Below are 23,118 nucleotides of genomic sequence, written 5' to 3'. Positions count from 1 at the left end.
CACGGAGGGAGCCCAAAATTATTTCGTAAAAGAACATAAATCATGCAGTATTGTTTTGGAATTTTTCATGAATTTTGTTGCGCTACGCGCGATTTAATATTGTCAGATATCTTAATTATTGGGTACCCTTTCCCAACAAAAATTACGCATGATTTATAGAAATGGGCACTTGGGCGTCGGCCATTACCGCACCATGACGAGCCAAGACTTATGACGTTAAAGGCTATGTGACATACGACTCCGAGAAGTGCGCCAGAACGATCATCAGAGAGAAAACTTTGGCCGAAAATGACTGCCCTTGTGCTGACCGATGACTTCGATATATTAACATACATTATATGTTTAATTGTTAACGTTTGGGCGATTTCAATCTCTTTTGACATAGCAGATAGGAGGTCACGAAATAGCATCATGTAATGAAGTCATTATACCAACGCGTGGGTACGCCCGAAGATGTTTTATTAATATTTAGATGGCCTATCTATTGCAACCCCCCCCCCCTCGATCAGCTCTACCGGTCTATCTATTTATGTGAGCAGGAAGAGGATATAAAATTGATAGCAAGATATATATGCAATTCCCGATGATGCTGACCGAGGCAATCATGAATTATATAAATTTTTCGCGGTTCGCGCGTTTACACATTCACTAAACGGGCACCCAATGTAGATGGTAAGTACCGGAAAACAGGCTATAGCCCGAGGGGGGTCTGGGGGGCCAAGCCCCCCAGAAGCTAGTTTTATCACCCTGTGGGGGGTGGTTGCGCAGTGAGTTGGCGTGTTTGCGCAGACTCGTGAAAAATTAGAGGGAACATTGGCTCTTAGGGCCCCCACACAGTTATATGGATGCTTTTACCAGTACTTGTGAACATATCCATTGTACTCAGTGCATGCAGAGAGTCTACGTGGCCTAATCGCGCGAAGCGCGGAAATTTTTTATAATTCATGACCGAATCAGTCAATAATATTGGTAATTGCGTATATATTGCTATAATTTTCTTAATCCTCTCAGAATCATCAGATTCTCCGATATAGCTGAGTGAGGTGTCGTCTTGGAAAATTTAGGGCATGTAATCAAACTAAACATATTCGGGCTAGACAAGTGCAATAATTACTTCGTTTCATGTCATTAATTTATGACCCACTGTCTGTTATATAGTGAATATAGATATTGAAATCGCCTTAGCGTACCAAGCTAAAAGACGCACACGATTCCAAATTGCCATTTCTTCACTGAAAAATAACTTTTCTCTGTGGGATGACGTTTCCCCTGTGGGGTACAGATTGCAAGGACAGCGAAATTCGGCTCTAGTCATTTAGGTGCCTTTTGACAATTTGACTTACAAAGAGCGGTCGTTTTCGGCCAATGTTTTCACGCAGTCCTAGGTTAGCTTTAACTTCATCATGTGTTGGTGCGTCGCGGTGCGGCAATCGCTGACTCCGAAAATGCCTAATCTTATAAATCATGCGTATTTCTTGGCGGAAGAGCACCTAAAAATCAGGGTATTTAGTGACACAAAATCGGACAAAGTGTGAAAGAAAGTGGAAAAGAGTTGGATGAAGTTTCAACTAAAACACTCTATAATTTATGTTCATTCAAGAAATACCTTGGATCCCCTTGAAGCTCTGCCCCTTCAATTGGGGGTTTGTGGTGCGGCAGATACGATAGGGCTTAGGCTACTGCACAAAATGAATGAACGTAAAACAAATCATCGTGCAAACTGCGCATTTTAGCGAGTTATCTCGTACTTGTCGCTCGCTTGCCGTCAAATGACACGGCTTGACCTTCAAGTAAAATGTTTCCAGATAAAATGTTTCCAGATCTACTGTTACCTCACGAAGTTCTCAATCAGTTTAAATTTGCTGTTTTATTTATTTTATGAATGGACAAGCCTTTAACATACTGCATCTTGAAATTAAGGTATAAAATTGTAAAATGCCTGGCGGACCGGCAGGAAAGTTGTCGCGAACCGGCGGTTGAGGTCCACTGGCCTAGGCGATGTGAAGAGGATAGGCACTCGTTCGTCGTCGCCGGCGAATCTGCGTATTCAATTATTCGCGTGCGGATCGGTTAAAAGTCATCCCTGCGCAAAGTGCGCATATTCATTAGGCTAAGACTCTAACAATAGGCTTACCATATTTTGGAAATCTAAAAAGAGGACACTTTTTCAGAAATTTGAGACTTGCAAAACCGGAGAAGAATTTTCAAAAATCGGTGAATTTTTCCCACTTGTGATCGGTTGACTTATAAAAAAACAGGTCAACTTTCCGCTCAGATCTCAAAATACCGTTAGGTGGTTGACTAAAAAAAAGGTCAACTTTTCGCTCGGAGCTCAAATCACCGTTTTTCACTCCGAAATACCCGCCGGCGCGTCACTTCTGTGCTAATTTACGGCATTTCAGTCGCATTTCGCTCTAAATGTGACCTAAATTTTCAAAAAAGAGGACAAAATCTCAAAGAAGAGGACAAAAGGGCGTCCTCCGAAGATTCTTTCAAAAAACTCAAAAAAGAGGACAACAGGACGTATGGTAACCCTATCTAACAAGGCTTTGCCAACTTTTATCGGTAAATGCAGCTCAAACGTCGTTATTATGAGCAAACAATTGTCGCGATGTCCGATTCGCAAGTTGAGGAATTACTGATTAGATGCACGCGTTCTCGTTTGCTATCATCTGTAGGCTGCTAATTGTAGTCTGCTTTATACACTCGTTTTCCCTCGATGTCACTTGTCCGTGTTTGATTTGTTATTATTACTGCGCAGTGCACGGCGCTGAATTACGTTGTCAAATATTGATGCAATACGAGGTTCTAGGTGGCGAAAATTCTGAATTTATTCGATTAGTTTGAAGGGGGACCTTTTATGTTCCAATAAACTTCATTGCCGGACGTACTCTATCGAGCGCAACCTTATCGCGGATAGAATTACAAACCATTGGGATTTGTATTTCTATTGATAAGGTCGCAGCATACGCCCATATTGCTCTTGCTGCAATAACACCTGGATAATTAAAATCGCACCAGTTCACGATCAAATTCGACTAGGGCCGACAGGGACTCCGTAGGCCCCGGGCTGATATCAACCAGCGCGTTATCGGTATTAAAACCGTTTGTGCGTAGCCAAGGAGTTAGCCTACTCATTTAAACCTAGAAATCCCGTCCTTTTGAAATGCAAATTCACTTATTTCCGCGTACTGCAAATTAGCGAGAATCAATTGTATTTGTAATGGGTCATTGACATCTGATGTGCGCGATTGTCGCAGGTTTGATTTAGCGCGCCCACAAGAAGGCCTGCAGGCTATAATCTCTGGTATATGAACTATCACGTGCACCAGGCTGGGTCTGATATCGTTACCAGTCGAACTATCGATTCTATAGCAGGACTGGCGCATGTAATAATATCGCTGGCCTAAACTATAGCGTCAGCTGCAGGCCAATTATGAAGACCGAAATCTTCGTTATACATACAAAATACTGCCTAGGCAATCTGAACCTCACGAGACAGGGAAAAATTATATTCCAATGAAGAAATACCAATTTGAAATCGTGTGCGTCTTTTAGTTTTTAGATGCCTAATATTTACCATTAATTCGCAAGCATACGGAAACACAATGGCCTATTTCGGGCTCGAAATAAAGAGACTCATGAAACTACTCAAGAATTATTTTGTAATCGAATATGCACGCAAATACAATTTAATTAAGAGAAGGAGAACGTGAATTCGCTTGTCTGGTCGAGAGAGGAGATGGTGTTTCTCAGCCCCAGCCCGAGCGTGGTGTCGAAAAAGATGTCGCTTCGATTGTCTGATTATTATTTATTACTAATCACGGATTACAATTTATTGGGGCGTTTTAAGCACTCGTTCGTCGTCGCCGACGAATCTGCGTATTCAATTATTCGCCCGCGGATCGGTTAATGGTAAATATTAGGCATTTACGCGATATCAAGGACTCGCTAATCGACCGCGCTGATGATCTCGTTCTGCTGATGTCGTATAGAACTGACCAGATAATAGAAATATACAAAACTTTGAAATCGCAGACGGCGGGCGTTCAAGCATTTTGTATGGGGTGGCCGCCACCCTATAAATGTGTCATGGGCCGTGGCTGGGCCACCCCGTAACTCGGCGCCTATGATAAGGTAGGCTTACCATATTTTGGAAATCTAAACAGAGGACACTTTTTCAGAAATTTGAGACTTGCAAAACCGGAGAAGATTTCTCAAAAACCGGTGAATTTTTACCACTTTGTTATCGGTTGACTAAAAAAAAGGTCATCTTTTCCGCTCAGAGCTCAAAATACCGTTTTTCTTTCCGTATTGTTAGATGGATGACTAACTAAAAAAAAGGTCATTTTTCCGCCCAGAGCTAAAGTCACCGTTTTTCGCTCCGAAATACCCGCCGGAGCATCACTTCTGTGCTAGTTTACGGCATATCACTCGCAATTTGCTCTAAATCTGACCTAAATTTTCAAAAATGAGGTCAAAATCTCAAAAAAGAGGACAAAAGGGCGTCCTCCGAGGACACTTTCAAAAAAGTCAAAAAAGAGGACGTATGGTAACCCTATGATAAGGACAGTCCTGGTCGGCCTAGGTTTTCTCGCTGCCGATCGTTCTGACACACTTCTTGGAGTCGCATGTTACATGGCCTAAAACTTAATATGTCGTGGCGCCGTAATGGCCAACGCCGATATGCCCAATGCCCATATCTATAAATCTTACGCATTTTTTCTTGGGGATGAGTACCCAAAATTCAAGATATTTGGCAGCATAAAATCACGCCTATAGAGTGAAAAATTTTTGAAAAAATACTCTATAATTTATGTAAATTCACGAAATAATTTTATGCCCCGTTCGAGCTCGCTCCCCCCCCCCATTGGGGGTTTGGCGTGCGGCAGTTATGGTCCTGTCTTTACCTAGTGACGTAACGATAGCAGCCTACTCACGACTTTCCTGCAATCCTAATTAAAAATTCCAGACTCCAAGCCAAGCAAGCGTATTTTATAAATATTATTTTTTTTGTCATAACTCGATTCCCTAATATTTTCTGGGGGCCGCAAGAAAGCTAGCTGGGGGCCGCGGTTGGGAATCACTGGGCTTAGCAGTTCGCCATGCTTGCGCTGTGTCTTCGATTAGCAAATTGCTATTAGCTACTGACAATACACTTTTCATATCACATTAACCATGACTGCACTCCAGACGGATCTGGGACGCATTGAGAAACAAGGACTTTAATATGATTGCAACGGAAATTAGTAGTACTGGTACTGCTACGAATTACCCGTAGGCTACCGAAATCTTCTTCGCGATCTGCTCACATATGCTGCTGCCACAATGCGAGGGTTTGCGTTCTCGTGCATGGCTACAATACAAACTACCGTTTGATCACAAACTAGGTGAGCTTATTCACATACCCCTGGTAAGCAAATCATCAACAGGACACTCGAAGTTCATGTCTGAATCACGACGACGAAACAGTACCGGTAGACTAAAGGACAAGTAACTATTCTGCGTTCGGAATTATCGGACCACGATATCCCATATCTATGTCTCCCACATACTAGGATATGCCACCTAATTCTCATCTTTTTCCATCTTATTCTATCTTCTGTTAGTTTTAAGCAAGTGGTTCATCATGACGATTTTACATGTTGGATGGATTTAGGCCTACGTGTTCCAGGTCAAAGCGGGTTATTTGATTGAATGACCGCTACAAGTCATCTCCGCTCATTCCTACCTAGGGCCGTAACAGCACTTCGCCAGGCTCCCCAAAAACGTTGGTCCTGGGCCCCCATAGGGTGATAAACCGAACTTCTGGGAGGCTTCGCCCCCCAGACCCCCCACAAGCTGTACGCTCTTTACCGCTGCTTATCATCTATATTGGGTGTCCGTTTAGTGAGTCAGCTTCTGTCGCGAAAAATTTCTATAATTCATGACTGTATCGGGCAATATGATCGGGAATTGCATTGCATATATATTAATATCAATTTTTATCCTTTCTCTGCTCACGTAATCAGATTTACCGGAGGAGCTGAGTGGGGTGTGTTTGAAAGGGTAGGGTCCCTCAACAATAAATAAACATCTCCGGGTTTATTGTAGGCTATACCCGTTGGCAGGACGAAACAGCATTTCGTCAGGCCTCCAAAAATGGATTCTTGGCATCCCATAGGGTGACAAACCGACCCGCCATCACGTTGTTCACTTTTGCCACGAAATTATAGATGTACAGCTTAGTAAGCCAGCGCAAAGCGCGAAAATTTTCCATAATTCATGATAAAATCGGTCAATAAGATCGGGAATTGCATATATATTGCTATCAATTTCTTGTACTCTATGCTCAGTTGCTCACGTAATCAAATTTACCGGTAGAGCTGAGTCAGGTGTTGTCTTGGAAAATGTAGAGCCCGTAAATAATAATTAAATATCGTCGGACGGGTGGACCCGTTGGTATGACTTCGTTACATAATGTTATTTCGTGAACTCCTGTCTGCTATATCAAAAATACACAATCGCCCAAACGTACTAAACTAAAAGATCACACGATTTCAAATTGGTATTTCTTCACTGGCATATAATTTTTCCCTGGGGGGTGGTATTTGTCTTGTGAGGTTCTGATTGCCAAGACAGGAACATTTAGGCGCCTATGCACTATTAAACCTAGATGCATTTTGTATATATAACGAAGTTTTCGGTCAGCATATGGGTAGTCCTTTTCGGCCAAGGCGTTCTCGCTGCCCATCGTTTTGGCACACTTCTTGCAGTCGCATGTTACATGGCCCAAAACTTTATATGTCTTGGTGCGTCGTGGCGAGGTAATGGCCAACGCTGATATGCCCATTTCCATAAATCTTGCGTATTGTTTCTTGTGGGAAGAGTACCCAACAGTCAAGATACTTGGGAACATGAAATCGCGCGCAGCGCGAAAAATTTTTGATAAAATTGCTCAAATTTTCAAAAAATACTCTATAATTTATGCTAATTCACGAAATAAGTTTGGGCCCCCTTCGAGCTCGCCCCCCCCAATTGGGGGGTTTGGGGTGCGGCAGTTACAGCCCTGTTCCTACCGAGTCATTTATCGCAATCTTGTGATTATTATGAAATTATTACTGAATAAGTAAGTCAAAAACATCATCGCGATCGCTTCGCCCACCTAGTTCGGCCAAGTCACGGTCGGATTACGACTTGTCATGAAAACATGGCCGACATGTACATTGTACAACGCATGCGACATGGGGTTGCCCGACATATGAGCATGCGACACAATGGAAAACGACAGTTCAGCATGGAACACATCAGCATGCGTCACTTCAGCATGTGACTGTATAACCCAAAATCTTACCCTAACACGAGACATAGCCTAACCTAACCTAACCTAGCCTAACCTAACCTAAACCCTAACTCTAACCCAACCATAAATCCAACCCTAACCTACCCCTAACCCGTAATTTAACCCACATGCTCATGTGTCGCATGCCAAATTGTCGCATGCCGAAGTCTCGCATGCTGTAATGTCTCATGCTCATATGTCCACGGACCGCGACATGGCCTATCGGCCGGCCGTCGGCCGTGCATGGAAACGAAGTATATGAGACCTTGAACATCGACACAATGGACTAAAGAGTGTATAATATACCGTATATTAACTATCACGGTGCATATACCAAGCAAAAGTGGTATCAGTGCCAAGTAGGCTATATGTTTGGCTTTCAATCTGGAACCTACAATAAGAGCAGATTCACTTGGCAAATTCAAATTTATGACACAGTTATTTAGTTTAGCTTGATCCAACTTTATATAGCTGCTGATCACCATCACACACATGCTTAGAACATTCTGCAGACAAAGACTCTTCAGAGAGAATCTTCTTTAACTGCTGGTTAAACTTTTGTAGGCAATTGGATTGTAACATCTGGCACATGAGAAATCGGTCGTATTGCGCAAGTCAAATTGGATATTGTATTTTATGCTGATTTTTGACAATAAAGAAATAAATAAAAACACATGAGCAGAAGTAACACTCTTTTCCATGTCCCTTTGTCTCTCTCCAAATCATATTGGCACACCAAATGGTAAATAGTTTTGTTTTCAAATGCTTCACAGCCTCAATGTCGCTTTATTATTCATTCATTGTGCTGTGCGTACCTCTTCTTTACATCGCCAAGGCCTAGGTCTGATTTCAGTTTTCTGATGTCGGATTTCAAAGGCTACTCCATGTCGTTTCGACGCCTTCCTATCTTTTCATTGTATCGCAGTCTTGTGATGTTTTGAAATGAAGAAAATGTTATTAAATTGATACTGATATAAAAAAAAAACCAGGCCTAGCTAATGACTTATTTACATACTTATAAAAAGTTACATTTACTTCTTCTTGAGTAGAAATTGACGCCGTTAATTCTACTCCTACTTGAGTACCCATGGTAAGTGCTTTGAGCACCTCTGATGACGTCACAATGGCGATAGCTATGACCAAACAGCAAGGAATACGTCACAGAACAGGCTGTTTTAGCACTACAATGCAAAATTTTAAATCACAGATTATAAAAAATCTTGACGTGAGAGAGAAAAAGCGACTTCATATTCGTAATCCGCGTACAAAAATTGACATACGTAGTAGTCATCATTTTGTCTAGAAAACAAAAATGATGTCGACCAGTGTTATTACAGAGTATTCACGAGAGATTCAATTAGCTTGAAACTTTACTCGAGCTTCGCGATTTGAATGTCTCTATATAGCTTGAAGTGAATTGAAGTGCATACTTCTCCCCCTCAGGAAAAAAGGCATGTATAATTTATAGGAATGGGCATTTCGGTGCCGGTCATTACCGCACCACGACACACCAAAGACATAAGCAGTTTCGGCCAACATACGACATGCTATACTACAGAAATACCTTGGTCGAAACTTTGGGTATGTGTCTATTGTTAATAGCTGCGCTGGGCGTTAGTCACGCCCTTCCAATCTGAGCCCACAATACAATTGCCCCATGGGCGTTTGCGTCTCACGAACGTTTTTCATTTAGTCTGCTACGTTTGGGCGACTACAATGTTTTGATTATATAGCAGACCCGAGGTCACGAATTAACAACATGCAATAAAGTCATCATAAAAACATACCAGATGTAATAAATATGAATTTCGTGTCCCCATCCTTACAGGTAAACCTGACCATCGAGAGCTGAGAGAGGATTAACAGTGAATAGTGAATTCATTTACCAATATTATTGACGAAATTCAGTCTTCAACATGAATATTGAACGTGCTATGGGGGCCCAAGACCAACGTTTGGATTGTGGGAACGATTACCTCAAGACGCTGACGTATTGTGCTGCGTAGGCTACTTGCTTAAAATAGCATATCGACTCACTATCAAATCCGTTTCTGATGGATTCGAGCATCCTGAACGTTTATTTTGAAAATCCCTGTTTCAGTTGTTAAACTCTCTTGGTGATTGTCTTCAAAGAGCCGCGATTTGCAAAAGCAACTCACATTTCAAGCAATCTTAACTTCGCCCTTATACCTTAGAGAGAGAGAGAGAGAGAGAGAGAGAGAGAGAGAGAGAGAGAGAGAGAGAGAGAGTGGGTATGTGATATTCTTTTTCGCCTGCACCATAGAGATGCTTTGGCGACGGAGATGCGATACGACCAAGGTTATCCAATCAACACCAGCATTTTTCTCCTCACGACTTACCGATCAAGAGGCCGGTCGCATCACCATTACCTCACTCGGCTACCTATTAGACATTCAAATTAAAGTCGGTATCGACAACTATCTAATGCCTCGACACCTGACAGACGCCGTTGCTGTCATAAAAGATAATGTAGAATTGTGAAGAATATCACAGATGATAGTATGTATTGTATATCAATTTATTGCAACCCTTTAGCCGTGCCTGTTCCTGCTCTCGGTGTAATTCTAAATGTGAAGCAATTTCCGAATTGGCGTGACCGCTCTGACTTCGTCTACAACTCAGTTTTGGTTCTTTCCAATTTCTTCACACTTGTCCATGTGTTCGAAATCCATACTTGTCTCAGTGGTCGGCTGAATCTGCGAACGATAGGAATATATATAATTAAATATATCATATAATATAAGAGAAGGTATGATTCTAAACTGGAACATATTCAAGTAAAAGTTATGGGCAGGATAACCACCAAAGATCTATAATATGTGACGATGCGGAAAAATGATCTTGCATGCTTCCAAGGCAGAGGCGCCAAGAAATCTTACGCCGCGGTTCATAGTACAATATGGATAGCCTTTATCCGATCAGATGTCCTATACTGATGTATTTCAAGCCCGTGGATTAGCAACTTTTTCACAATCAAAAACCTTACAGCGGGGTAGAGAGTCCTTATTTTCACCAAACCAAAATACATTACAACAGACGGCAATGTTGGCGGTACAGAAAAGATGCATGCACAGTATTCGGTATTAGATAGGAATGATCGATACGACCTTGAGGGTCAACTAGTCTGATCACACCCGTATCGAACAGGCACACTTGACTCTATACAGTCTAGTTGGTTAAAAAACGAAAATAAAATAAAAGTAAACGAATGTAGCATCTATATACCTCTCTAAACGATTGTCCCATGACACCAGAAATTGTATCTGGTAGCGTAGGCAACAGGAAACTTGATCAAAATAATTTATTTGTTATATAAGGTCATACAGATAATTTTATTGTAGAATAATCGTAATCAAAAGGCAATTCATTGTGCAGTGGTATGATACTTAATTGTGGATTATCCAGTCAGCAGCGTGTGTGGATGACCAATGTCACGTTACAATAAGAGAAAATAATTTCTCACGTCATAAACAAGTCGAAAACGAAGTAAAATACCGACAGGCCTAACATTCGCGTTATGGCTGAACAGTATTTAGTCCATGTGAATCATACGAACCTGTTTACTCTAACTTCATTGATGCTTTTGATTAGTTTGTGTCCACTTTCAACTTGTCCGAAAACCACATGTTTTCCATCCAGCCATTTTGTGCGAATGATGGGAATGAAGAACTGGGATCCGTTGGTATTGGGTCCTATTATAGGATCAGTCTCAATAGTACTTTGAATGCATGATTCACAAGTTGTTGACTTCCTGAATTCGCCGACGTTCAATAATAACGTTATAGGCTACACTACCCACACGCACACACACTCACACAGCACATTTTATTTATGGTACGATAGGCTATTTTAGTACGGTATGCCAAACGCGTAATTTTATCGTGCAATACCGCACTTATTTCGTACTCCTTGCTACGGATTCGGCAATGTCGACCAGTATTATATAATCCAAAGTAGTAGGCCTATTCCTTTCAAGAAATCTGGCTTGTGACAAAATCTGCTGGATAATGCTAGGGATTTTGAATACTCAGCATTGCATTCCGGGCCGGATGAAACCTTACTGTTTGTCATGACTGACTTACAGTAACTGCCGTCGCAGTGAGTAGAAAATTTTGTTCAGACTGAGGTATACTTTCAATATAATTAATCATTGTATCAGGATATATATTGGTATATTGGGAATGAAACGAGTATCTTGATTTATAAAAATTCCCTTAGTATGCTGAAGTAATTTGCACCGGAATGCGTGTAAGCATACAACACGTATGAAATGTCGCGTGTTCGAATTCGAATTGAAAGTACGGAACCCAGTCTTTATAGCCTGCGTCAAACCACTCGTAATTGACGGCTGTTTTAAATGCTTTCCAATCTCATGATTTTTGAATCCGACAGAATGACTTATATGGATGAAATTACGCGTGTGTATTAGCATTAGATATAATGTAGGCTAAGTGTACGTACAATTTAAATTAGGGGCATTCAGAAATGACTTTTTTCTCGAATCGTACTGGCTACTTGATAAAATTGTTAGGTTACTTTAATTTAAGCCTACACACCTCAATTCCAGCCAGTGGAAGCGGAGTAATTGCCGTCTAAAAATTATGAAGTATGAATGAAATAGTATTTACGGTGACCAATTCTTTAATTATTTATTATAGTGGTGCCCACCGTAAATACTATTTTATTCAGATCCAAATTTTTCGACGGCAATAATTCCGCTTCCACTGGTTGGAATTGAACCAAATTTGGTGAACATCGATTCTATAGACAACCCAACACTTTCAAGGGGTGAACAGAAAATTTTTAAATTTTTTGGTTATTTATTTTTATATAAAAAGTCGAAACTTTGTTCTCCTGAAGCAACGCGGCTACTGGCTGGAATTGATCCAAATTTGGTGTGTAGGCTTAAATTAGGTAACCTAATAATTTTATCAAGTAGCCAGTTCGATTTGAGAAAAAACGTCATTTTTGAATACCCCTTATGTACATATATGATATTAAAATAACCACATGGTTAAAACAATAGATCCTTAAGCCTCTCCAATATATTGCAATGGTACCGTAAGCACATGATCTTGTTTCAGGACAAGCCCACTACAAATCGTCACAAATGTAACTCGAACCTTTATAGCCATTCCGATAAAATAACTAACCTGAATTGGCCATTGCAAGGCAGAAGGGAAAGTGGTTGATGGAGAAATTTTCGTCTCTGAAGAATCTTCCATAGATGCTCCATCCTCCACTACCATCGTTGTTGGTGTAGTCACCACCTAAATATTACAGCAATGCTAGGATGTGGATATAATGTCGAGATGGCGAGTAACGAACCAGTATTTCAACGCTATTGAAAATACCGTATTAATTGTTAAGAAGTATTATCTACCAATTTCACTTCACAAATATATCGATGCCAACCAAACTAACCTAGAGTGTGGATTTCATTACCTTGAATAGCAAATCCCCTCACGATACGATGGATCTTGCTTCCTTTGTAGCCTTCTCCATGATTTCTGAGTGGATTGGCGAGAGTTACAAAATTCCTCACGGTTTTCGGGCACTGCTTTCCGAAAAGACCGAATGTGATATTTCCCATCGACTCAGTTCCAAAGCTGATTTCAAAGGTCACTTCGGCGGTCACTGTCCGATCAGCGCGCTCGATTTCAATTTCCCTCCCATCCTGTTGGTAAAATTAGTACCTTAGTGCGTTTTGATTTTGTTGAAGTTGCGTTAGTCGAAGGTTTGCGGATTGCCTTGATTCTCCCGTGACTCATCTGGGTGATATAGTGAGACTGAAAATTTCGTTTACGCTTATCTCCCGTGTCGTTATATACTTTCAACAATAGCAAAACCAGTTCAATATCACCGATATAAATTATATCAACAAAAACGTATACCGAACTATCAGTAAATTCGCTTCATCATGTGCGATGCATATAGACCAGGGGTTCTCAGCCCTTTCTTGGCTGTGGCCCATTTTCCGGTTTGAAAATGTGGTGTGGTCCACCTCTTATCTTAGAGTCATAATCCTGTTCAATGCGTGGTAGTTGACGGCGCCGATATGCCTATTCATCTAAAATATGCGCAATTTTCTCTTAATTTACTGATGATATTTAAATGTCGACCTCTAGGGAAATGAAATCGCGCGAAGCGCGACGAAAATTTTCGAGTTGAATAAATATCCTCCAACAAAATAATCTTGGGCCCCTTCGAGCTCCTTCTATTGGGAGTTTGGGTGCGGCAGTTACGGCCCTTGTAGATCGTAGGCTAAAACTCCTGTGTATATTATGATCGCCCGTTGCCCCATTCGCGTCGCGAAACACAATGATCAAATCCCCGCATCCACTGTGTGATTAGGGTTTTAGTTCCACTATTGTGGGGAATAATATAATCATTCTGGGTCAGCTTCAAACAATTCATTAATGAATGGGGTGCTAGTAGGCTACTACAGAAAAGTGGAGAAAGCGTTTTTTCATATGCATGCTGTACGATGTACATTGTATGTCTTGTACCAAACCAACTGAATTTGCAATGTCAGAATATTCAATCTAATGATATAATCAATTCATGTAACTCTTATATTATATGTTCAATGATTTCCAGGCCGGATATTTTAAACCGACTCCAAAGATTAATGCACTCCGCTAAATCCTCAATCCATTACGATTCGTTGCGGTGGTGCAGTATACCTTCATCAGAAGTTGCTAATAATTTTCAATTATGGCCATTTTTGTCTTACAATAATACGACCTGCTGAAGTAGAGTAAATCTATACATCAATTACACTTCATTCTGAGTTTATTGCACCCCCTTTCAACGGCATACGACACATGAGCCTGCCGGAATACTTGGTTACTTCAGCATTACCTTCCAGTTATCATATACTCGAAATTACTTTAGTTGCTGTTAGCCGTAGGTTGTCATAACCAGTAGGAAAAGCCGCCGTTTGTCCCCCCCCCCTTTTCGACTTGTACATGCTGGCTCCATACGTGCCACTACGTCTCATCAAAGTCCAATGAAACGTTTATGAATATATTTCTAGCGTTTAACATAACAAATAAAACTAAACTTGCATTAATTCTAAAATTTTCTAAATATCTTTGTGGCCCACCTTAAAATGCTCTGTGACCCACCCTTTGAGAACCCGGGATATAGACACTTACGATATTTATTGTTTTCGGCAATTCCTCGTCATCATCTTTTTTTTCTTCTGTTTCTTCAGTGCTTTCATCTTTCATTTCTGGATCTTTTTTACTATCTTCATTAGTGTCGTCTTCTACCTGCAACACCAAGGAAGAGTGGATCTCGTCATCATTACCTGGGCAGTGGACAAGTGAAGATACAGTGTGCAGATATGTCTGTCGCCCAAAACCGCTAAATTTCCACCGTATCCTTCAACTGCAGGTATCAAAAGTAGATTCCAACTAAAAGTTAGTTAGCCAGTCTACCTTGGATAATATCATTCACCATCACCGTACGCATAATGGAGAGGTAGCGTAGTGGTATAATCCCCCACGTTGCAACACCAATGGGTTGCGGGTTCGAGTCCGACCGAGGTTCACTCCAGAATTCCTACCTAAACGTTGGAGGTGTACCTAGGTTCCTCCTTGCGATCTCATCCGTGTAAGCGGTGTCTTATAAAAAGCCTATAGATGCGCTACGAGTCGGCAGCTACGGAATCAAAATGATGAGAATTGACCTATGGTATAAATGACCAGTAGTAGACAAACACCATGAATATCACAAACAACAGTGAATGGATAATCCGACGTTAGGGATCGGCTATATGACAAATAGAATGTGAGGTAAATATATATCTAGGATCACTTAATATATCATCCCGTAAATATGAGCGGCGGGTGTCTTAGAAAATGTTAGAACAAGAGTTCGCTGTGCTGTAATTCGGTTGCTGAGTATTCACAAGAAATCATATCGTCCCGGTGTAAAATAATTTCAAAACATCATGAATTCAGATCAACCAAGGGATTAACTTTATAGTAGGCGGTAGGCCTACTTTAGTATTTTCCATGTCATATTTCTATGATGAACAACTGACTTCAGTATAGGAGCCTCCCAAACTTTACAAGTAGCCGTAACCTATATATCGTGGTTTCAATCTCCTTAGTTGCATATTTAATTAATGTACGAGCGATTTTCTTCCAGTGCCCAATCAAACAGTAACAGTTATACAGTAATACGTATATGTTAGCGGTAGCGTTGTTTTACTGGCGGGGTAACCAGAATACCAGATATTTTTGTTAACTATCATTATATTAATAATGATGCACGAACCGTTTAAACTTTAAACAATACCATATTGCATTGGACCGAACGTTTGAAATATGTTTTCCTTACAGATTCCTTATTCAATTTTATGGTTATGGTATAATGGAAGCTTAACTTTACAGCAAGACTAACCCCATAGTAGTATCAATACATATATGTTCTATAGTCTATAATATTCGTTGTTGATATATATATACGCCTTAATGAGACGCAAAAGTCGATAATTGAGGGATTGCATAAAATGCATATGTATGCGCAATATTTGCATATGGCTTCATCGACATTCACCTAAGCCTGTTATTCCCAAATTTACCACATTGGTCGAATTTACTCAATAAAGCTCTATATGTAAATGTACCTGGACGTCCGCGTCATCGTCTTTAGCAGGTTCATCTTCGGCGCCACGGACAGCAACGAATCCTTGCGAGGCAAACAGCAATCCAAACAAAAATATCAGATGTCTATTTTTTAACATATTTCGTCTTTGCTATATTTCCTATAGTTAGTCAATTTCTTCCTACCGAAAGAGCGAAATGCTTTATTACAGCGAGTTAGGAGACTCATGTCGTATGACAATTGCACGCTGAGAGCTATGTAAACACTCGTAACTGCTACAATTCCCAACTTAAATATGACGACCCAACTAGCACATGTGGGGGGATTGAAACACAGGTAGAAATGGATTAAAATTTGTCCACTGGCGCATTATAAAGGGCACATAATATACACCGTGGTCCGACACGATTGGATACATCTATTCACGTGATGGTGACGTAACCGATACGTGGGAAGTACGTACATCGTACAATCACTCGTCAACGAGATTTCCAATATTAATTAATACAATGTATCAGTAATAGCATGTAGCTGAAGTGTTAGACATTTCGTACGAGTGGTGATAGCGCATCGTGCATCTAATGAGTATATAGAATAATATCATATGTTCGACTGTAACTTGGCATCAATTGAACATAACAGAGTGGATCGAGAACACTCGATCAGTAAGTAGTCATTTGACCATAAGGTCCTTCAGTCGCAAACGATGACTTTTAAATGTAGGCACATTGCTTTTACGTGGGTCTACGTGTTTCATCTATCTGGTAATTTGTTGCTAACAAACGTTGGTGTGAACGTTGAGTGGCCTTATAGGAGTCCCGAATCAGTTCATAGTCAAATTCTATACGACAAGCATTTTCAACAAGACTTGTAACTCTCGATCTTCCATGGTCTTCCAATACACTGGCATGGCGCGATGTTATATGCCGATGTCATTAATTTCATCGGTATCGCTGCAACCAAGCCAGAAATGTCGTGAAACCCCAGCAATACACCTAGCCTACATATCAAATTAGATCGCTGTGGCGAGATAGCGCAGTGGTATAATCCGCTGCTGCAACACCACTGGGTGCGGGATTGAGTCCGACCGAGGTCGACTTCAGAATTCCTATACCCAAGTATTGGAAGTTTATCTAGGCTCCACTTTGCCACCTCATCCGCGTAAGCGGTGTCTTACAAAATCCTAGAAGTGGGCCGTGCTATATGTTAGCAGTTACGGAAAAAATTAAGAATATCAGCCTGATGTAAATGACCATAGTAGTCGACAAACACCATGAATACCACAAATAAATTTGGCCATTTTCCACTTCCCGCTAACAGGAAAAATCATTGAAATCTCTCATTCATGATTCTGTAAATGAAAGGTTTATATAATGTTAAATATCGTGGGAACTTAAACTTCTATTCCAAATTTTGTGAACGCGAAAGCTAATCTACGATGTTTTTTTTTGAATTTTCCTTTTGTGAAATTTATGTAGCCGAGGGGGCCATAAAATGTAGCGACGTCAGTTTTACTTGGTGAAATGATTACGTCATCATATCATAAACCAAAAGTGTGGTAACGGTATATATTGATCTAGCCAAGGGGTGAGCAACGCCTGCAGTCGGCGGGCCAGATATGATAACATGAAGTATTTGGCTGGCCGGACTACAGAATCGATACAATAATGGTGTATATATCCTCCTATATAGGGAATAAATCGTATTTAATGTAAATTTAAAGTTTAAAGCATAGAGACGAAAACAGTATTTAATGAATTTATTAAACAATACCTGTTAAATTCAATCAAACATCTGTGTTTGATCGAAGTTGTCAACATGTTCTCGGAACTCCGGCCGCATGTCGTATGTAGATTGCAGAAACCTTAAGTAAAGACTGCACGTGAACATCAGATTTATCGGAACGCAGCATTGTCATTTTACTGTTCATGGTCGAAAATGTTTGCTCGAAAATGTATGTATGTGGACACGAACAGAGCAAGTAGCTTCATGAACATCTTTCTCAGGTCAATACTTTCGGATTCGAATATCACTCTAACCAAACGCTGCTTGTGATGCTTTGGTTTTTTTACCACAAGTCTTAGAAAAACCATAAACAAATGTTCAACTGAGCATGCGGACATTTCTAGTTTCCGGAACAAGATTATAAATCCTAAACTGATTTTATAAGTTATCAGCCCTAACCATAACAATGAACCGAACCGACGAGACCGATGGTGTGGTCATATCCTTAGAGTGGTCTTGTTATTGTGGGCATTTCATGCTTCGTGATTAGGGGGGTTCAATAAGACTGGTCAACACATATTTTTAGGCAGATAAAGTAAGAGTGGTTTTGGTGGTTCTGAAGGGCACAGATTCCGAATATGATAGGGTTACCATACGTCCTCTTTTAAGAGGATTTGTTCTCTTTTTTGACTTTTTTGAAAGTGTCCTCGGAGGACGCTCTTTTGTCCTCTTTTTTGAGATTTTGTCCTCTTTTTTGAAAATTTAGGTCAGATTTAGAGCAAATTGCGAATGAGATGCCATAAATTGGCACAGAAGTGACGCTCCGGCGGGTATTTCGGAGTGAAAAACGGTGAATTTAGTTCTGAGCGAAAAGTTGACCTTTTCTTTAGTCATCCACCTAGCAATGTGGAGAGAAAAACGGTATTTTGAGTTCTTAGCGGAAAAATGACCTTTTTTATTTTTTTATTTTTTAGTCAACCGATCACAAAGTGGGAAAATTTCACCGGTTTTGAGAATTCTCCTCCGGTTTTGCAAGTCTCAAATTTCTGAAAAAGTGTCCTCTTTTTAGATTTCCAAAATATGGTAAGCCTAGAATATGACCTTAGTTTTTTCAAATTGGCTCTTGTTGTGGAGATAACCCATGGGGCTGTTTTGTCCAAAATCTCCCATTTTCGCGGTAATGAGTTGATATAAAATCGGCTGAGTCGTACTATAAACTTTAGAAATTCAATCTACTTGTTATTTTTACATAAAGAAGACTCTTTTAAATCAAAATACAGCAACAACACTATATTTAGGGGTAATAGATTTATCATAGTTACAGACAGTGGCGGCTCGTGACAATATCGGGTGGTGGGGCAAGGGCTGCAAGCTACTTTTTATTAAGATGACGTCACAATGGCGTTTTCCAACGTAAACAAGTAACTTAATGATGGTACGGTAACATGAATTTGCCGGCAACAGTGATTTTAACGTATGTGCCACGAGAGGTCCGCCGGTGAGCTGTGACTTGAAGTGTGGTAACTGCGTAAACGGCGTACGGAACAAAGATTCAACACGGTTCATTTTCGCACTAGACCTGGAAATGACTATAACTCGAGAGATAACGTAAGCCTAACTGGAAAGGTCAACGAGTTCGGACAGATACGCAATTGTTATCTCATAGATTGGGCCTGTCATATTGAATCCAAAACATCATTCTGAAGAACTCAGAATAGCAGCCTCGGAAATTCGGTCTCTGTACAGCATAGGAGATTTTGGCCTTGAAACTGGAGACTGTAACACGACACATACGGCTTTATTACTGTCTATAGGTCTGCTGCGAAATCGCCCTTGGAAAATATATTACCGAATAAATACGTGGATGAAAGCTTTAAACTTAGTACACTGTTACATGTCATCATCGAGCAGTGGTCTCATGGCCCTTTTCGGTATGGTACACTGTCAAAATTAATGCGAACAGACAAACACCGAATTTTGCGCAAAATTTACTGAGGAATAGGCTGATCAAGTGATCAGCTGTTAGCCGCCATCGAAAACGAAATAGCTATCGCGCTTGACAGCAGGGGGTTGTGAGCAAATGGCTTGAAGGCCACAATTTCACGGTGAAATTGACATTGGAGAATATAATATCAAAGTAAATATTTGAATGCAAACTGAGAATGATATCATCATCTCAGTTAACGTTACCGCAGATACACCGGCTTTTGCGCGAAATCCGCAATGCGTTGTATGCTAAAGTGTCAGATCGGAGCACATCTCTACCACACTCGACCTTGATAACGAAATTACTGCCCTAATCACTGAGTGTCAACCTTGAGACTTGGCACAGCGTTCGATACTAAAACCAAGACCTACCGTGCACAAGCTTATGACGGATCTAGGTAAGGAGCATCGTTAAAATCAATAGATACCAATACCGGCTTTGCGTATATTCTGTTAGCGATAAATGACGAGTCAGCTCTCACTCGAATTAGGAAACGAAATTACCACTAACACAGTTCAGTGACAAACTTGAAACTTGGTACAGCGTTCGATACTAACATTAAGACTTACCGTGCCAAATTTCATAACCGATCTCAGTATTGAACATCGTCAAAATCAATGGATACCAATACCGGCTTTTGAGTAAAATCTGTTTGCGATGCGTGACGGATCAGCACACATTCAACTTCGGAAACGGAATTACTACCCTAAACTTTAAGTAGAAACCCTGAAACTTGGGGCAGTGTTAAATACCACCATCACGACATGACATACCAAATTTCAAGAGTTTCCATGGTGTGAAACACTATCAAAATCGACCTATACCAGCAAAGGTCGACTAAACGCATATTACGGTAATCGAGTTCAGATATATAGATACGATTGTTACATCACACCTTAGGGGCGACCAGGCATATTTGCCCCGGTTGCTCGGCCATTTTACGAATAGGAGAGAGTAAATCACCGTTTCTTTATTGTGCGCGGCTTTGAGAGAATAGACAGTGAAAGCTTGTTATGAGCGCTACCGGGGCATGCCCCGGCTAGGCATTCGCAAAGCGAAAACACGGAAGAGAATTCGATTTTCGCAGAGACTTCGCTATATATGGGCATTTACAAGCGAAAGGACAAGAAGAATACGATTTTCGCTGTGATTTCGGTATATATAGATTGGTGTGCGTCTATAAATGGTAAAGAATTGTTATTGAACAGAATATTAGGTGGGGCAATGCCCCAGTTGCCCTATAGGACGAGCCGCCACTGGTTACAGACTTTCACGGATGGCATATACATATAAACTCCAGTAATATATAAGTATTTACATAAGTTCTCAAATAACGTGACATTAATTCAATCAATTTTACGTCAACCAGCCATTGTAAATTTGAAATAATCAGTTGGAACATAATATTATTAATTTATTTTAAAGTACATTTTTTGGTACGATTTTCGCCTGTAAGCTATTTATTGCAGTTTCTCGAAAGGTTCCGGCAATGGTCTGCCATAATATGTTCAATTTTTCATCTCATCTGCCCTGATATCCATCTTTTGTTGTTCTGATGTCTTGGTAGAACCTGTCTCCTTGCTAATCAACAAGATGATCAGGAAATATATCAAGATGACTGAACAGGAATTGAATTGTAATGCTCATGTTTGTGCTCAATTTTCGATATGCAAATACGAACTTCCGGAGCAATTGTTTGTAGTTGGTGCTTTGTGATCATCTGAAAAGTTTTATTTACTACATCTCACGAGAAATTACATGCGAAGTCATTCCTAATGTGAAATTGGAATCTTTCATTGGTATTCTTATATGCCAGATACCAGAGTTAAGCTTCTCGTTTGATAGAGTTACTAGGTATACCCACTTTGTTGACTCGGCGGATAATTATCCATTTACCAGTCAAAAGAAATTAGCCGGATACGAATATTGTAGTTGGGGTTTTCAGGGAAAATTTTTATTTTTATACTCCTCTTTAATCTTGGTCGAATGACCAATTGATACAGGAGAATATGTATTTCTGTTGTGCAAAAGTACAATTTTTAGGCTTGACAAACTGCTTTTTGACAAGCAAATATTTTGCATCATGTCATGTTATTATTGATAGAATGACTGAGAAAGTCATGAGGGTTCTTCATAGTCAATTATCTATTCATGCGCAGTATTAAATTAATTAGAAAAAAACGAGTTTCTTACTACCAAGGGAAATATTTAAGAGTAAATACAGTAATTTTGGGCTTGTTTAGGGGGGTCTAAATATCTTCTGACAAAGAGCCAATCTGAAAAAACTAGTGTGCTATTCGTAATCAGCAACCTCAAAAACCCCATAAACGGCTCTCAGATGTTCTGCCTATTTTTTTTTCTTCATTTTGTTGACCAGTGTAATTTAAAGTCATATTTGTATTCGCTAGATGACGCTTGCTTGACTACATTTCTTCGTTCTGCGTGTTAGTCGAAACGATTCATCGTAATTTTGAAATCTGTCTCGTGCAAACCGCCATGAATATATTCTAGATTGACTAATGCCCCGCTGCCCATTTCAAATAATAAAGTACATGATTCGATTCGAGCCAAATCTTTAGTATGCGATTCGAATCAGCCGTGTTTCGATTTTGTGGTCCCTGCGATGATCTGCAAAACCCAATAGCCAGGGCCGAAACAGCACCTCTTTAGACCCAAAAACGTTGGTATTGCAGACCCCCCCACACAGCTTGATAAACCAAACGCCAGACCCCCATCAGGTTATGCGTTTTCACCGCTACTTCTGTACGAGATTTATAATACTCATTTATAGTGGGTCAGCATGCTTTCTCCTAATCGCGCCAAGCGCAAAAAAATTCAATAATTCATTATTGAATTGGTCAATAATATCGGAAATTGCATATATATTAACATTTTTTTATCCTGTCTCTGCCCACGTAATCTGATTTACCCTTAGATCTGAGTGAGCTGTTGTCTTGGAGAATTGCGGGACCGTAAATCATAATTAAACATATTCGGGCGGGCCGTTGGTATAGGTGACTTCGTTACATGATGTTATTTCATGACCCCCTGTTTGGTATGTAAAATTATATTGAAATCGTCCAAACTTACTATAGTAAAAGAATCACACTATTCCATATTGGTATTTATTCACTGGCAAATATGTTTTTATCCGCCTGATGGCATTTGACTTGTGGGGTTCAGATTGCCAGGACAGGAACATTCTTCGCCAGCCATTCAGGGGCCTATAGACAATTCAACACATTTGTATATTTAACGAAGTTTTCGGTCAGCGTGAGGGCCAACGCCGAAATGACCATTTCTATAAATCATTGGTATTTTTTTTTTTTTTTTTTGGGGGGGGGGGGGTAGGTTACCTAATGATCAATATATTTGGCAACATTAAATCGCGGGTAGCGCGAAAAAAAATTTGAATAATGTTGTATAGGCCACATTTTGAAAATAG

The 23,118-nt window shown here is 40.3% G+C and overlaps 1 protein-coding gene across 2 annotated transcripts in view; it reads right to left on the bottom strand.

The window, feature by feature from the left end:
- The window catches only part of LOC145439906 (peptidyl-prolyl cis-trans isomerase-like), a 362,730-nt gene that overhangs the window by 44,124 nt on the left and 295,488 nt on the right, over positions 1-23,118 (bottom strand). The window contains exons 2-7 of one of the 2 annotated variants that reach the window (XM_080317570.1): positions 15,984-16,142; positions 14,503-14,619; positions 12,788-13,019; positions 12,496-12,612; positions 10,899-11,034; positions 9,840-10,038 (exon numbers count right to left, since the gene is read on the bottom strand). The exons of the other annotated variant lie outside the window; for it this stretch is intronic. Coding sequence (XP_080173696.1) covers positions 9,954-10,038; positions 10,899-11,034; positions 12,496-12,612; positions 12,788-13,019; positions 14,503-14,619; positions 15,984-16,100 — 804 coding nt within the window. The 5' untranslated portion in view covers positions 16,101-16,142 and the 3' untranslated portion in view covers positions 9,840-9,953. Of the gene's footprint in view, positions 1-9,839; positions 10,039-10,898; positions 11,035-12,495; positions 12,613-12,787; positions 13,020-14,502; positions 14,620-15,983; positions 16,143-23,118 lie in introns of those variants that run through there. 2 annotated transcript variants of the gene reach the window in all.

The sequence above is a fragment of the Botryllus schlosseri genome, chromosome 5, assembly GCF_051294905.1.
Source record: "Botryllus schlosseri isolate E-star chromosome 5, Bs_hap1, whole genome shotgun sequence".
NCBI classification, from domain to species: domain Eukaryota; kingdom Metazoa; phylum Chordata; class Ascidiacea; order Stolidobranchia; family Styelidae; genus Botryllus; species Botryllus schlosseri.
The sequence above is the reverse complement of the archived record's forward strand: the minus strand, read 5'-3'. Positions and strand labels throughout refer to the sequence as shown.